At 38.1% G+C, this 15,506-nt stretch overlaps 1 protein-coding gene across 11 annotated transcripts in view; it reads left to right on the top strand.

Annotated features, from left to right (window-relative positions):
• The window catches only part of NUP210L (nucleoporin 210 like), an 81,097-nt gene that overhangs the window by 24,462 nt on the left and 41,129 nt on the right, over positions 1-15,506 (top strand). For 10 of the 11 annotated variants that reach the window (XR_005362396.1, XR_005362395.1, XR_005362394.1 and 7 more), the window contains 5 exons: positions 365-502; positions 1,492-1,647; positions 4,632-4,830; positions 7,022-7,167; positions 13,614-13,835. Coding sequence is in view for 8 of the 11 variants with exons in the window: in XM_038543277.1 (XP_038399205.1) it covers positions 365-502; positions 1,492-1,647; positions 4,632-4,830; positions 7,022-7,167; positions 13,614-13,835 (861 nt within the window). In the remaining 3 variants the exon portion in view is untranslated. The remainder of the gene's footprint in view (positions 1-364; positions 503-1,491; positions 1,648-4,631; positions 4,831-7,021; positions 7,168-13,613; positions 13,836-15,506) is intronic. The other variant, XM_038543276.1, reaches the window with a different exon arrangement.

Consider the following 15,506-nt stretch of genomic DNA (forward strand, 5'->3'; position numbering starts at 1 on the left):
TTATTTATTCATTTGAGAGAGGGTATATGAGTCGGGGGAGAGGCAGAGAGAAAGGGAGAAACTGACTCCCTGCTGATCATGGAACACAGCAGGCAGGGCTCAGTCTCACAACCCTGAGATCATGACCTGAGCCAAAATCAAGAGTCAGATATTTAACTGAGCCAACCAGGAGCCCCTCATTATTGTTTAACCAAAATAGCTATGCTTCTTTAATGAATAGGAACATTTATTTACTTCTTTTATAGAAAGAAACTGGTTGAATAATTCATTAGCACACCGTTTTGCTGATGCTTTGAATATGAATGTGGATTATAAAAAGTCCTTATAAAATCTGTTTTGCTCCTTTTTTCCCCTGCTCTTATAGAATAAAAATATTCAGCCTGTAAAATTTCCAATCATACATCAGCAAGAAGTGAAGATTTATTTTCCCATCCAGCTTACACCCAACTTTCTGGCATTTCCTCATCATCCTATGGGAATGTTGTATCGTTATAAAGTACAGGTATGGTGTCCTATTATATGAGAATTTACAAAAAGATAAGTCAGTTTCTCTGTTATCTTAATTTATTGAAATTTGGTTAATGTTAATTTTTATTTTTCCCTAATCCTAATTCAGTTTCTGTTGATAACCAAGTCATAGTCTTGAATAGTATCATTGTAACAAGACTTGCTGTACTTTCTCTCTCTTCCATGTATCCTTTACTTGTGACTTTTGTAAAGTTTTTGTCAAGCTCCCTTGTGCTCTTTTTGACATTTTGTGATACTGCCAATTACATAACCTACCTCCAGTATTTCCCTTGCCCATTTAGCTACTTTACTGTTGCACTACAGCTTTTTAAAAAGTTTAATTCATTTGAGTAATCTCTGCACCCCATGTGGGGCTCAAACTTACGACCCCAGGATGAAGAGTCACATGCTCTTCCAACTGAGCCAGCAAGGCATCCCAGCATCACAGCTTTTTTTTTTTTTTTTTTTTAGATTTTTTTAAAAATATTTTTTTATTTATTAGAGATACAGAGACAGAGAAAGAGTGAGAGAGAAGCAGGCTCCATGCTGGGAGCCTGACGTGGGACTCTATCCCGGGTCTCCAGGATCACGCCCTGGGCTGAAGGTGGCGCTAGACCGCTAAGCCACCGGGGCTGCCCTTTTTTTAGATTTTTTAATTTAATTATTCATGAGAGACACAGAGAGAGAGATAGAGGCAGAGACACAGGCAGAGGGAGAAGCAGGCTCCATGCAGGGAGCCCGATGTGGGACTTGATCCCAGGTCACCAGGATCAGGCCCTGGGCTGAAGGTGACGCTAAACCGCTGAGGCACCTGGGCTGCCTGCATCACAACTTCTTAATGTGTCCAGAAATAATTTGTTATATAGTTTTATTATTATCTTATTTGCTATTATTATTATTTCTTATTTCATCAGATTTTACATCTTTACTTAAATTTCATTTTCCTCCTTTGGCAGTTAAATATAAAATTGTATTTTTTCACAGGTAGAGGGTGGCAGTGGCAACTTCACTTGGACTTCTTCTAATGAAACAGTGGCCATGGTGACCACTAAAGGAGTAGTGACTGCTGGTCAGGTCAGGGGGAACAGTACTATTTTGGCTCGAGATGTACAAAATCCCTTTCGATATGGAGAAATTAAGGTAAACAACTCTCCAAAGAACATATTATCACCCCTGAGACATTGGCGTCTAAATTTAAGTACAGAACGTGTTTAAAAAGTCTTTGTATTGGGGAATATAAATAATAGTGAAAGGGAATATAAGGGAAGGGAGAAGAAATGTGTGGGAAATATCAGAAAGGGAGACAGAACATAAAGACTCCTAACTGGGAAACGAACTAGGGGTGATGGAAGGGGAGGAGGGCGGGGGGTGGGGGTGAATGAATGGGTGACGGGCACTGAGGGGGGCACTTGACGGGATGAGCACTGGGTGTTATTCTGTATGTTGGCAAATTGAACAGCAATAAAAAATAAATTTATTATTAAAAAAAATTCTTTGTAGTCCAAATTGGGTATTTGAAAATGAAGCTCAAATTCCATCTGGAAGTACATATTCCTAAATATTCCTGGACCAGGGTTGAATCCTACGTCACTTAATAGCAAGTTACTAAAAAAAAAAAAAAAAAAAAAAAAAAAAAAAAAAAAGGCAAGTTACTGAATGGGTGTCTATGTTTCCTTGTCTCTAAAATAGGGATAATGATAGTATCTACCTCAAAGAGTTATTTTTTTTAACAATTTTTTTAAAGATTTTATTCATTTATTAATTAGAGACATAGAGAGAGAGAGAGGCAGAGACACAGGCAGAGGGAGAAGCAGGCTCCCTGCAGGGAGCCTGACCCTCAAAGGGTTACTGTCCAAATTAAATGAGATAATGTTTTACCTCAATGCTTGGAATATATTCATTCAATACTTAATGTTACCTATTTTTGTTATCATGTTTTGTCATTATCATATAATATGACTTTTTTTTTAAGATTTTATTTATTCATGAGAGACACACACAGAGAGAGAGGCAGAGACACAGACAGAGGGAGATGCAGGTTTCCCATGAGGAGTCTGATGTGGGACTCGATCCTGGGACTCCGGGATCATGCCCCAAGCCGAAGGCAGATGCTCAAAAGCTGAGCCACCCAGGCATCCCATAATATGACTTTCATAGTAACTTTATTTCTGGTCTCATATTTGTCAGTCTTGTTTCTAAAAATGGAAAACTCCTTTTCACTATATTATATAACCATATTACTATTTTCCCCCTCATCTAATACATGTTTATGTATGTTGTTGTTCTCTGAAAAACTTAGTGTTTTGTTATCATTCATTGAACATTTACTGAGTACCCTTACCACCATACCAGGATCGTAGGACATTCAAAGAAATATTATATATCATCTCTACTTTAAACAATTTAAATTATGATAGTAAGATCTAGTCACATGAAGTTAAATAACACTAAGAAAATGACGTTGGGACACCTGGGTGGCTCAGCAGTTGAGCACCTGCCTTCAGCCCAGGGTGTGATGCTGGAGTCCCACATCGGGCTCCCTGCATGGAGCCTGCTTCTCCCTCTGCCTATTCATTCATGAGAGGCAGCGAGAGAGAGAATGGCAGAGACACAGGCAGAGGGAGAAGCAGGCTCCATGCAGGGAGCCCGATGTGGGACTCCAGGATCACACCCTGGGCTGAAGGCAGGTGCTCAACTGCTGAGCCACCCAGGGATCCCTGGAAGATTATTTTGGAGGTAGACTTAGATTTGATGCCTAGTGGGTTGGGGAAAAGTGAAGGATTTAGACATAGGCATTTCTAGCTTTGGCAGCTAGATGGATAGAAAACATAGAAAAAGAAAAAGAGGAAGATGATGAATTCAGTTTTGGATACATTTAGTGTGACTCACCTATGGTGCATCTGGGCGAATGTTAGTAATTGGAAATAGGGCTCTAAAGTACAACTGGAAGATTAGGACTGGAAATAAAAATTTGGAATTATCAGCATATGGTTGGTCATTGAAATTTTGGAACCAGATAAGATTTCCCAGGAAGAGCATATGGTCAGAAGAGAAGATGAACTCTGAGGAATAGGTGCCGTTATAAGGGACATAGAACAAGATGAAGTAGCAGAAGGAGCTTAGAAAGCGACAGAAAAAAGCTATCCCTTTGGGCAGCCATAACAAAATACCATGGATCAATGGCATATATACAACCTAAATGCATTTATCATAGTTTTGGAGGCTGGCAATTCCAAAATCCTGGCACCAGCAGGTTTGGTGTCTGGTGAGGGAAAATTCGTGCGTCATGGAAAGCTGTCTTTTTGCTGCATCCTCACGGTGGAAGGGCTGCAGAACTCTCTGGGGTCTCTTTTATAAAGGCACTAGTTTCATTTATGACCTAATCACCTCCCAAAGGCCTTGCCTCCTAAAACCATCATATTGGGAGTTTAGGATTTCAACATAGGAATTTGAGGGGGGGACACAAACATTCAATCTATAGCAAAGACAAAAGATTTTTTTTTAAGATACCAAGAAAGAGGAAGTGCTCTGTATCTGAAGTCAGCAAACTTTGTTCCTAAAGGGCCAGATAGATAGTAAATATGTTAGTGTCTATAGACCTATAGACATATACTCTCATATTCTTATTTATTGTTTATTATAAAACCTTTTAAGAAAGTAAAAATGGGTGGCCCAGTCAGTTGAGTATCTGCCTTTTGCCCGGGTCTTGATCTCAGGGTCCTGGGATGGAGCCCCATAGCTGGCTCCGTCCTCAGAAGGGAATCTGCTTCTTCCTTTACCTCTGCCCCCTGCTTTTGCTCTCCCTCCTTCTCTTTGCCAAGTAAATAAATAAAATCTTTTTTTTTAAATGTAAAAACCATTCACTTACAAAAACTAAGAAAATTGGGCACTGGCCATCATTTGGAAGACTCCTGCTGTATGGTGTCAGATGCTGTAGAGGAATCAATTGATGGAGGAATGAAATGAATGACATGCTCAAGCACCCAACCCCCCAACACACACATGGTATATGATACATATTTTTATATATAAAATATATGTGTGTATTCAAATATTTAAGAAATGTTTTCTTCTAAGATTTTCCTAACATAACTTTGTTGGAAGATTAATTTTTTTCTCCCCAGATATATGTCTTGAAACTGAACAAAATGGAACTGTTACCATTTCATGCTGATGTGGAGATTGGCCAGATTATAGAAGTCCCCATTGCAATGTATCATGTAAATAAGGAGACCAAAGAAGTCATTGTGTTCAGTGACTGCTCTCATTTATTATTGGATCTGAACATGGATAAGCAAGGAGTTTTTACTCTTCTCAAGGAAGGTACGAGTAGGTCTTTTATTTTGTCCTTTCTTTGTCATTGAATGAGAGGACCAGTCATCAGTTCAGAAACTACAAATTATAATCTAAATTTACATATTACCTTTCTTTATAATACTTCTATTTATTCTGTCAACTGCCTTGTAATGTAATTTAAAAACAAAAGCCCAGAAATTGAAAACATGTTCAGAGAAGTGTTGTGGCTGTTCCTTCAGCTCAAATGAAGGTCTTGAGCTCTTTTCTTATTTATTTATTTGTTTGTTTGTTTATTTGTTTATTTATTTATTTATTTTTAAGATTTATTTATTTATTCATTCAGAGAGAGCGAGAGAGAGGCAGAGACACAGGCAGAGGGAGAAGCAGGCTCCATGCAGGAAGCCCGATGTGGGACTCGATCCTGGGTCTCCAGGATCACACCCCGGGCTGCAGGCGGCGCTAAACCGCTGCGCCACCGGGGCTGCCCTCTTCTTTATTTAATACATATATCATACCTCTTTCTAGGATGGATGTGGTGCCATTATTAAATATATTCAAAGAAAGAATCTTTGTTTTTTCTTTTTTTAAGATTTTATTTATTTGACACATAGAGCGAGAGAGAATGAGCAAGGGGGGAGAGGCAGAGGAAGAGAGAAAGAGGCAGAGTCCCTGCTGAGCAGGAAGCCAGATGTGAGGCTCCATCCCAGGACTCCAGAGATTATGACCTGAGCCAAAGGCAGATGCTTAGCCAATTCAGCTACCCAGGCACCCCCCAAAAATATCTTTTTCTAATAAAAGGAGAATGTGAACAAGCTATCCATGAAGACCAATATTATTTTCTGTTATTGAATGTCTGTGTGATCCTGATTACCATTGTTTTTTTGAATTTTTGTTTTTGTTTTAAGGATTTTATTTATTTATTAATGAGAGACAGAGAGAGAGAGAGAGAGAGAGAGGCAGAGACACAAGCAGAGGGAGAAGTAGGCTCCATGCAGGGAGCCTGATGTGGGACTCGATCCCCAGACTCCAGGATCATGCCCTGGGCGGAAGGCAAGCTCTAAACCGCTGAGCCACCCGGGCTGCTCTTACCATTGTTTTTTAATCAGTAATAATAGTAGTAGTAGTAGCATCTAACATTTACTTAGTATTTGCTATTTACTGTAACTTGAACTTCTGCCTTGCCCTTGCTAAGTATAATCTCTCTTATCTCTGTTCTCTGGGTATGTCTCCTAATTTTTATGCCCTCACTATTTCTCACCTAGAATAGAACAATATCCTCCTAACTGTTGCTCACCTTTGATAATCCGTGGCTACCAGATGGACCTTCATGAAGCTCACTTTCAGTATTACTTTTTCTGCTCAAAAAATGTGAGGGGGTTCTCATTGCCAGTGGAGTAGAGCTAAAGTCCTTTTAGTTTAATGTTCAAGGTCTCTACAAGATAACCCAATCTATTTTTCTTTCTTTCTTTTTTTCCAATCTATTTTTCATAACTACTTCATACTTGGGTTTCCTTTATATGTGGCTCCAGCTAAACAAACTATTTAAGTTAAAATTTCCTGTATTGCTCCTTTATATACTCATGTGTATATCATTATATTTCTATCTTTGCTCATTCATCAATTTGAGATACTGTCTTCTATGTATCTGAATCTTCCATGATCTCTCCAACTAGAAGTAACCTGTTTCCTAGACCTCTATACTGCTTATCATTTTCTACTATTAATTTTTAAAAATTTTTTTTAATTTTTAATTTTTTAAAAGGTTTTATTTATTCATGAGAGACACAGACATAGGTAGAGACATAGGCCGAGGAAGAAGCAGGCTCCCAGAGGGAGTCCGACACGGACCCGATACCAGGACCCCAGGATCACAACCTGTGCTGAAGGCAGATGCTCAACCACTGAGTCACCCAGGCATCCCATTATACCTTAATTTATGTAAATGTTCACTCTCCCTTAGCCTTGAAGTTGGGATCTTTGCTTATGTTTGTATCCTCACTGAACATAAAATTGTGTCTTACGTTCTTACTTGATATATATCTGTTAATAAAAGGAACAGATGTTTATATTGATATGATATAAACAATTGAGGCCTAGTAGTTAATGTATGAAATCAAGATGTTTCTTAATGTATTAAAATTCTTATATTTCTGTAGATTGATCCCCTTGAGAACTGACTGCTTATTACTGTAATGAAGTCATGTTTTTTGATTTGCAGGTATTCAAAGACCTGGACCAACACACTGCTCTAGTACACATATAGCAGCCAAGTCTTTAGGCCATACCCTGGTCACAGTGAGTGTGACTGAGTCTGAAGAGTACTTGGAGAGCAGTGCCACATTTGCTGCTTATGAACCCCTAAAGGTGAGATGTTTTATGGTTATATTTGTGTTCTCTTTATTTACCACTCTCGTTTTTATATCTAAAGTTATCAAACCTGAGTATCAGGGAGTTTACTCCCTCATGTTTCTACCACAGGAATATCTTTAGGTTGCTTTTGTTTGTTTTGTTTTGTTTTTTAAAAAGATTTTATTTATTTATTCATGAGAAACACAGAGAGAAAGGCAGAGACATAGGCAGAGGGAGAAGCATGCTCCCTGCGGGGAGCCCGATGTGGGACTTGATCCCAGGACCCCAGGATCACGACCTGAGCTGAAGGCCGATGTCAACTGCTTGAACCACCCAGGTGCCCCGAATATCTTTAAGTTGTGTCAGCAAGCTTTAGATATTCCCCGTTTATTTCTTCTTTTTTACTGAAGTATAAAATATGCATATAGTAAGGTATATAAAGTACGCCACTCTTAAGATACTATTTGAATTTTTACATGTGCATATGTCACTGTTAACACGATGCTGAATAAAATATTGGATATTAGGATGGTCTCTTTTGAAGAACTCTGAAAGAGAACTATTCTAGAGAGGGAGATTTGTCATCTTTAATCTTTATACTTAAGGATTTTCAGCACAACAGTCATTATTTAGGGCCTAAGGATTAGTCCATTATGATTCAGACATTATGACAGGTAGCAGTTCAAAACAAAAGTAAAGCCTGGTATCTGTTCATATTTGAATCCTTCAGGAGCTAGAATTGATGTCTACAAATTCTTGCTGGTAGAGCCTGGCAAATCTTGAATCAGGGTCTTTTGAGATAAGGAGTCACCCTTGGGGGAAAAATTAACACTAATGAAAGAAGCAAGGTAAGTTATTAATTTTAAAGCTTGCGGGACACCTGGGTGGCTCAGTGGTTGAGCCTTCAGCTCAGGGTGTGATCGGGTCATCAGGCTCCCTGTATGGAGCTGGCTTCTCCCTCTGCCTATGTATGTCTCTCCTTCTCTCCCTGTCTCATGAATAAATAAATAAAATCTTAAAAAAATTTTTAAAGCCTTGCATTTTGAGTTGGCCTTACTGCACATTATGCAGCATTAAGTATTAAACATCCAGTTCAAGCATATTTCATTTGTTCTCAGTGGATGAATCATCCTAGTTGCCTAGTTCAGTGAAAGTACTTGGCTGTGACTCATTGTCATTTCATTAGGTTTTTTATTTTATGATTATTCCCAGCCTTATTTTATATTTATTGAGTATCTACAGATCATATCTCCCCTGGATGAAAACCACCCTTAAAAGAAAGGAAATAAGATGATGATTTTCCTTCTATATGTAGTGCTTTGGTTGTATGTTTCCCCCCTACCTGCTTAAAAGGATATATGCTTTCTGCCTTTATTTAATCAGTATTATGTTTCAGTACATGGTATAGTTTTCAATTTGTCCTTTTACGTATCAGTCCAATTCAGTTGGTCTGGTTAATTTTGGACTATGTATCTAGGATAAAGGAATGATTTCTGTCTTGTTTTCTGAGGAAGGCCTTTTGTGAAACCTCTAATTGTGTTTCTTCTATTAGAGGGTTGTATGGCACACTGTACGATGCCTTTTTGTAATGCCCAATATACTCTACCTATTCAAATCTGTTTTTCCCAGACTGTGAGTTCTACTGTGAGGCAAAACCTTATTTGACTTGTTACTACTATATCCCCAATGGGCCATCAATGAATAATTGTTGAATTAAGTTATATAGACACACATTATTTAAGAGAATACTGCCATCAGACATAGGAATGTTTAATTTTAATAGTATTCAAGAATAAACTTGCCCAGTTCAGGAAAGAAATACTAAGGCATGGTTTATTTACATCTTTAGAATGATTGCTGAAACTCTATACTTCATTTTGCAACTTAGTCACTGTGTACTACATGAAAATCACCTTCACTTTGATGTTCTCCTAAAACACATTTGCTCATTTGTAATAGGATCCGATTTCTCTGGATACTGGAGTAAATAATACCAATCTTGACTATACTCTTAGGTGAGAGTTCTTTGAGAAATAGGATGAAGTATATAGCTGTATTATATTTTTATCTTTAGGATAAAAGTTCTTTGCTAACTTAATAAAATATCCATTTAATGGATAAATTTTTAGAAACCTACAATCTTCCTGGGGTGCCTGGGTGGCTTAGTCAGTTAAGTGTCCAACTCTTGATTTTAGCTCAGGTCAGGATCTCAGGGTTGTGAGACTAAGCCATGTATCAGGCTCTGTGCTCAGCAGGGAGTGTGCTGATTCTCTCTCCCTCTGCCCCTCTCCCCCTTCTTTCTAAAATAAATGAATCAAATCAATCAATCAATCAATCAATACAATACAATACGTCTTCCAGAACTGAATCAGGAAGAAATAGAAAATCTGAACAGACTGATTGCTAATCAGTAATCAAAAAACTGCCAAGACAAAAGTCCAGGGCCAGATGCATTCACAGGTGAATTCTACCAAACTTTTAAAAAAGAGTTAATAGCTATTCTCCTCAAACTATCCCAAAAAATAGAAAAGGAAGGAAAGCTTCCAAATACATCCCACAAGGCCAGCATTACCCTGATACCAAAACTAGATAAAGGACACCATAAAGAAAGAAAATTACAGGCCAGTATCACAGATGAACATAGCTGCAAAAGTCCCCAACAAAATATTAGCAAACCACCTACAACAATATATTAATTAAAAGGATCATGGGACGCCTGAGTGGCTCAGCAGTTAAGCGTTTGCCTTCCAGCTTAGGGCATGATCCTGGAGTCCTGGGATCGAGTCCCACATTGGGCTCCCTGCATGTAGTGTGCTCTCTCTGCCTTTCTCTCTGTGTGTCTCTAATGAATAAATAAATAAAATCTTAAAAAAAAAAAAAAAAAAAAAAAAGGAGGGCAGCCCGGGTGGCTCAGTGGTTTAGTGCCTGCCTTTGGCCTAGGGTGTGATCCTGGGGACTCGGGATCAAGTCCCACATCAGGCTCCCTGCATGGAGCCTGCTTCTCCCTCTGCCTGTGTCTCTGCCTCTCTCTTTCTCTCTGTCTCTCTCTCTCTCTCTCTGTGTATCTCTCATAAATAAATAAATAAAAACTTAAAAAAAATGATTCACTGCTATCAAATGGGATTTATTCCAGGAAAGCAAGGATGATTCAATATTCACAAATCAATCAATGTGATTTACTACATCAACAAAACAAATTATAAAAATCATGATTATCTCAACAGATGCAGAAAAAGCATTTGATAAAATTCAACATCTATTAATGATAAAAACTCTCAAGATTTAGAGGTAACATGCCTCAACACATTAAGGACCATATTTGAAAAAGCCACAGATAACATCATACTCAATAGTGAAAACTCAGAGCTTTTCCTCTAAGATCAGAACAAGACAAGAATGTTCACTCTCCCCACTTTTATGGAACATAGTATTGGAAGTCTTAGCTGTTGCAATCAGACAGTGAAAAAGAGACAAAAGGCTTCCATTTGGTAAAGAAGCTAAACTATCACATTTTGCAGAGGACATGATACTACACATAGGAAATCCTAAAGACTCCACCAAAAAAATATTAGAAGTAATAAATTAATTAGTAAAGTTGCAGGATACAAAATTAATACCCAGAAATCAGTGATGTTTCTATGCACTAATAATGAAGTAGCAGAGAGAGAAATTAAGAAAATTAACATCATTTATAATTATACCAAAAAGAATTTAAATGCCTGGAAATAAATTTAATCAAGGAGGTGAAAGACCTATACTCTGAAAACTATAAAACATTGATGAAAGAAATTGAAGATGACAAAAATGGAAAGATAGCCCATGCTCATGGATTGGAAGAATTAATATTGTTAAAATGTCCATATTAGCCAAAGCAATCTATAGATTCATTGCAATCCCTATCAAAATGCCAACAGCATTTTTCATGAAACCAGAAAAAATACTAAAATTTGTATGGAACTACAAAAGATCCCAAATAACTGAAGCAATCCTGAGAAAGAAGAACAAAGCTTGGAAGTATCACAATCCCAGATTTCAATATATGTTACAATGCTATAATAATCCAAATAGTATGGAACTGACGCAAAAATAGACACATAGGTCAATGCAACAGGCTAGAGATCTCAAAAATAAACCCATGATTATATGATCAATTAATCTTCAACAATCATGGCAAGAATATACAATAGGGAAAGGACAGTCTCTTCCATAAATGGTGCTGGGAAAACGACATCTGCATGATGCAAAAGAATGAAATTGGACCACTTTCTAACACCATACGCAGAAATAAACACAAAATGGATTAAAGACCTAAATAAGGCCTTAAATTATAAAAATCCTAGAAGAGGGGTTTCCTGGGTGGCTCAGTGGTTTAGCACCTGTCTTCGGCCCAGGGTGTGATCCTGGAATCCTGGGATCGAGTCCTGCACCGAGCTTCCTGCATGGAGCCAGTTTCTCTCTGTGCCTGTGTCTCTGCTTCTCTCTTTCTCTGTCTCTCATGAATAAATAAATAAAATCTTAAAATCTTAAAAAAAAATCCTAGAAAAGAACATAGGCAGTAATTTCTCTGACATTAGCCAATGACATTGAACATTTTTCTAGCTGTCTCCTGAGGCAAGGGAAACAAAAGCAAAAATAAACCTTTGGAAAAACAAACAAAAAACCCCATTGGGACTACATCAAAATAAAAAGCCTTTGCACAGTGAAAGAAACCAACAACAAAACAAAAGGTAACCTATGGAATGGGAACAGATAATGATACATCTAATGAGGGTTTAATATCCAAAATATATGAAGAACTTACACATCTCAACACTAAAAAACTAAGTCCAATAAAAAAATAGGCAGGGCACCTGGGTGGCTCAGGGGTTGAGCATCTGCCTTCAATTCAGGTTGTGAGCCTAGGGTCCTGGGATCAAATCCTATATCAGGCTCCCCACAGGGAGCCTGCTTCTCCCTCTACCTATGTCTCTGCCTCTCTCTGTGTGTCTCTCTTGAATAAATACATAAAATCTTTAAAAAATAATAAAAATAAATAAATAGGCAGAGAACCTGAAGAGACATTTTTCCAAAGAAGACACACAGATGGCCAACACATGAAAACATGCTCAGCATCACTCATCATCAGGGAAATGCAAATCAAAACCACAACGAGATCATTTCACACCTGTGTCAGAATGGCTAAAATGAAAGAAGAAACAGCAAGTGTTGGTGAGGATCTGGAGAAAAAGGAACCCTTGTGCACTGTTGGTGGGAATGTACATTGCGGCAGCCACTCTGGAAAACAGTATTGTGGTTCCTCATAAAACTGAAATAGAGCTATCATATGATCTAGTAATTCCACTACTGAGTATTTAACCAAAGAAAATGAAAACACTAATCTGAGAAGATGTAAGCATCCTATGTTTATGGCAGCATTATTTACAATAGTCAAGATGTGTATGGAAGCAGCCCAAAAGTCCCATTGGTAGATGAGCGGGTAAGGAAGATGTGTGTATATGTACACACACAGAGAGAGGAATATTACACAGCCATAAAAAGATGAGATCAAACCATTGTGACAACAGGGATGGGCCTATATGGTATTATGCTAAGTGAAATAAGTCAGACTGAGGAAGACCAGTGATTCCATACAACTTCACTCATATGTGGAATTAGAAAAACAAAACCAATGAATAAATAAACAAAATGCACAATCAGTCCCAAGAACAAACTGATGGTTACCAGATTGAGGGGGGAGGTGGATGGGCAAAATGAATGAAGGGGAGTGGGACATATGAGCTTCTAGTTATGGAATGAATTAAGTCATGGGAATAAAAGTCACTGCATAGGGAACATAATGGTACTGTAATAGTGTGGTACAGGGACAGAGGGTAGCTAGACTTCTGAGAACAGCATAACAGATGTCAAATCTCTGTGTCATACATGTGAAACTAATATTGTGTGTCACCTATATTCAGATTTTTAAAAAAATCTCCATTTAAAATGCTTATACAGTTACTTGTTCAATACCGCTTATGTGCCCAACATTGTAGTAAATCCCAATAAGGAAGAGACAGTCTCTTTTAAAATACAGGTAAAAGATATTCTTTTCTCTGAATAATTTTAGATAATAGCATAAGAATTATTATACATGTGAAACATTAGATACCTTCAAACAGCTTTAGGAGATGAATTAGTATACAGTGAATAGTAGAGATGAGTATTATAAGAGGATGTGGAAGTGGTTGTGGTCTGGAATGATCAGATATTATTAGGTAAGGTAACACACAAGTTAGGCCTGAATGATAGGATCAAAATAAGTACAGAGGTTGAGAAACATCCAAGTGAGAGGCATCGTGTACATGTCTCCTGATTTGGAAATTAAGTCTAATGTCATTTTCAGCAATCAACCGGTTTTTTACTTTAGAAAACTGTTGAGTTCCCTGACCAATCAAGGATTCATTTCTTTGAATGCCAATCAGGCTGTAAACCCTGTGGAGGTGGCATTGGTGACATGGCAGTCTGTGAAGGAAATGGTATTTGAAGGGGGCCCCCGCCCATGGATCTTGGAGCCCTCTCGATTCTTTTTGGAGTTGAGCATGGAGAAGACAGAGAAAATTGAATTAACACAAGTTCGGCTGCCAGCCAAGAGAAAACAGAACCAGTATATCTACCGGGTCTTGTGCCTGGATTTAGGGGAACAAGTAAGTAGGAAAATGATATTTTTTGAACATTTGTTTTAGTCACTAAACTAAATATTCCAGTAATATTCCAAATCTTTTATACTTCTAGTCATTCCTTAAATATTCCAGTAATATTCCAAATCTTTTATACCTCTAGTCATTCCTTTTTAGATTCTAACAGATTTCATTTATAGACAGGAAAATACTTTTTTTCTTCCAAAATTTTATTTAAATTCTAGTTAATTAACATAGGAAAATTCTAATTATTGATTAAAGGGTTTTTTTTTAACTTTACTATCCTTTAAATATACTCAAAGATTTCACTCATTTGAGAATTCTGACAATCTGCCAAATGGCTCAAGATCTTTTTGTAGTAACGAACTTATTTCAATAAGTTCAATAAATTTCAACTTTATTACTATAATCCATTTGCTTGTTGTCTAGATTAGAGGATATATGGTTTCCCACTTCCAAAAAAATGCAAGGAAGGGAAAGGGAAAGTTGAAATGTCACTCTTAGCAGTTTTGATTGGTTAGCAATTGTGAGTGGTGAGCACTTTTGAAGAACCATTTAGATCTGCTATAAGATAGCAAGTGTGTTGCCCTTTATCAGTTGAATTAGTTTTATTATTTTAGAGGTAGTGATAGATCCACAGTTGTGCCCTGTTTCTTTACAGTTTGACCAGGTTGAGAATTCAGTGTATGACTGTATGGAACCAGCCCACAAGGAATCGATGTATGATTTTAACTTAGTAAGAACTGAGCTTCTTTTTTTTTTTAATTTTTTATTTATTTATTCATAGAGATGCAGAGAGAGAGAGAGAGAGAGAGAGAGAGAGAGAAAAGCAGAGACACAGGCAGAAGGAGAAGCAGGTTCCCTGCAGGGAGCCTGATGTGGGACTCATCCAGGGTCTCCAGGATCACACCCTGGGCTGCAGGCGGCACTAAACCGCTGCACCACCGGGGCTGCCCAAGAACTGAGCTTCTTTTTTAATGTCTTTTATGAACTTGGCTGGCTGTCAGCACTGTCAGAGTTGTTACTCCTGTTGGAGCCTTCTTGTCTTTTGTCTCCACATTCTGTTACTCATTTGGTGCTTCCACTAGAGACAGGTTGAAACACAAAATAGTTTTTCTACTTTTTGCCAACTGATAACAAAAGATTTGAAAGATTTGGTGGAGGGCAGCCTGTGGCTCAGCGGTTTAGTGCCTCCTTCAGCCCAGGGCCTGATCCTGGAGATTGGGGATCGAGTCCCATGTTGGGCTCCCTGCATGGAGCCTGCTTCTCCCTCTGCCTGTGTCTCTGCCTCTCCCTCTCTCTCTCTCTCATGAATAAATAAATCTTTTTTTAAATGGAAGATTTGGTGGAGAAAAAGACAAGTGATTGGTCAGAATTAGATTTTTAAAAAATATTTTCTTTGTTTATAAATTTCCATGATACCCTTGTTTGTCTTAGCCATGATCAAGAACTATGATGATTTTGGGCAGCCCCAGTGGCCCAGCGGTTTAACGCCGCCTTCAACCCAGGGTTTGACCCTGGAGACCCGGGATCGAGTCCCACATCGGGCTCCCTGCATGGAGCCTGCTTCTCCCTCTGCCTCTCTCTCTCTCTCTGTCTGTCATGAATAAATAAAATCTTTAAAAGAAAGAACTATGATGATTTTAATGTCCAGAAAGATCCTATACTAGAGTTTGA

Source organism: Canis lupus, chromosome 7 (assembly GCF_011100685.1).
Source record: "Canis lupus familiaris isolate Mischka breed German Shepherd chromosome 7, alternate assembly UU_Cfam_GSD_1.0, whole genome shotgun sequence".
In the NCBI taxonomy this organism is placed as follows: domain Eukaryota; kingdom Metazoa; phylum Chordata; class Mammalia; order Carnivora; family Canidae; genus Canis; species Canis lupus.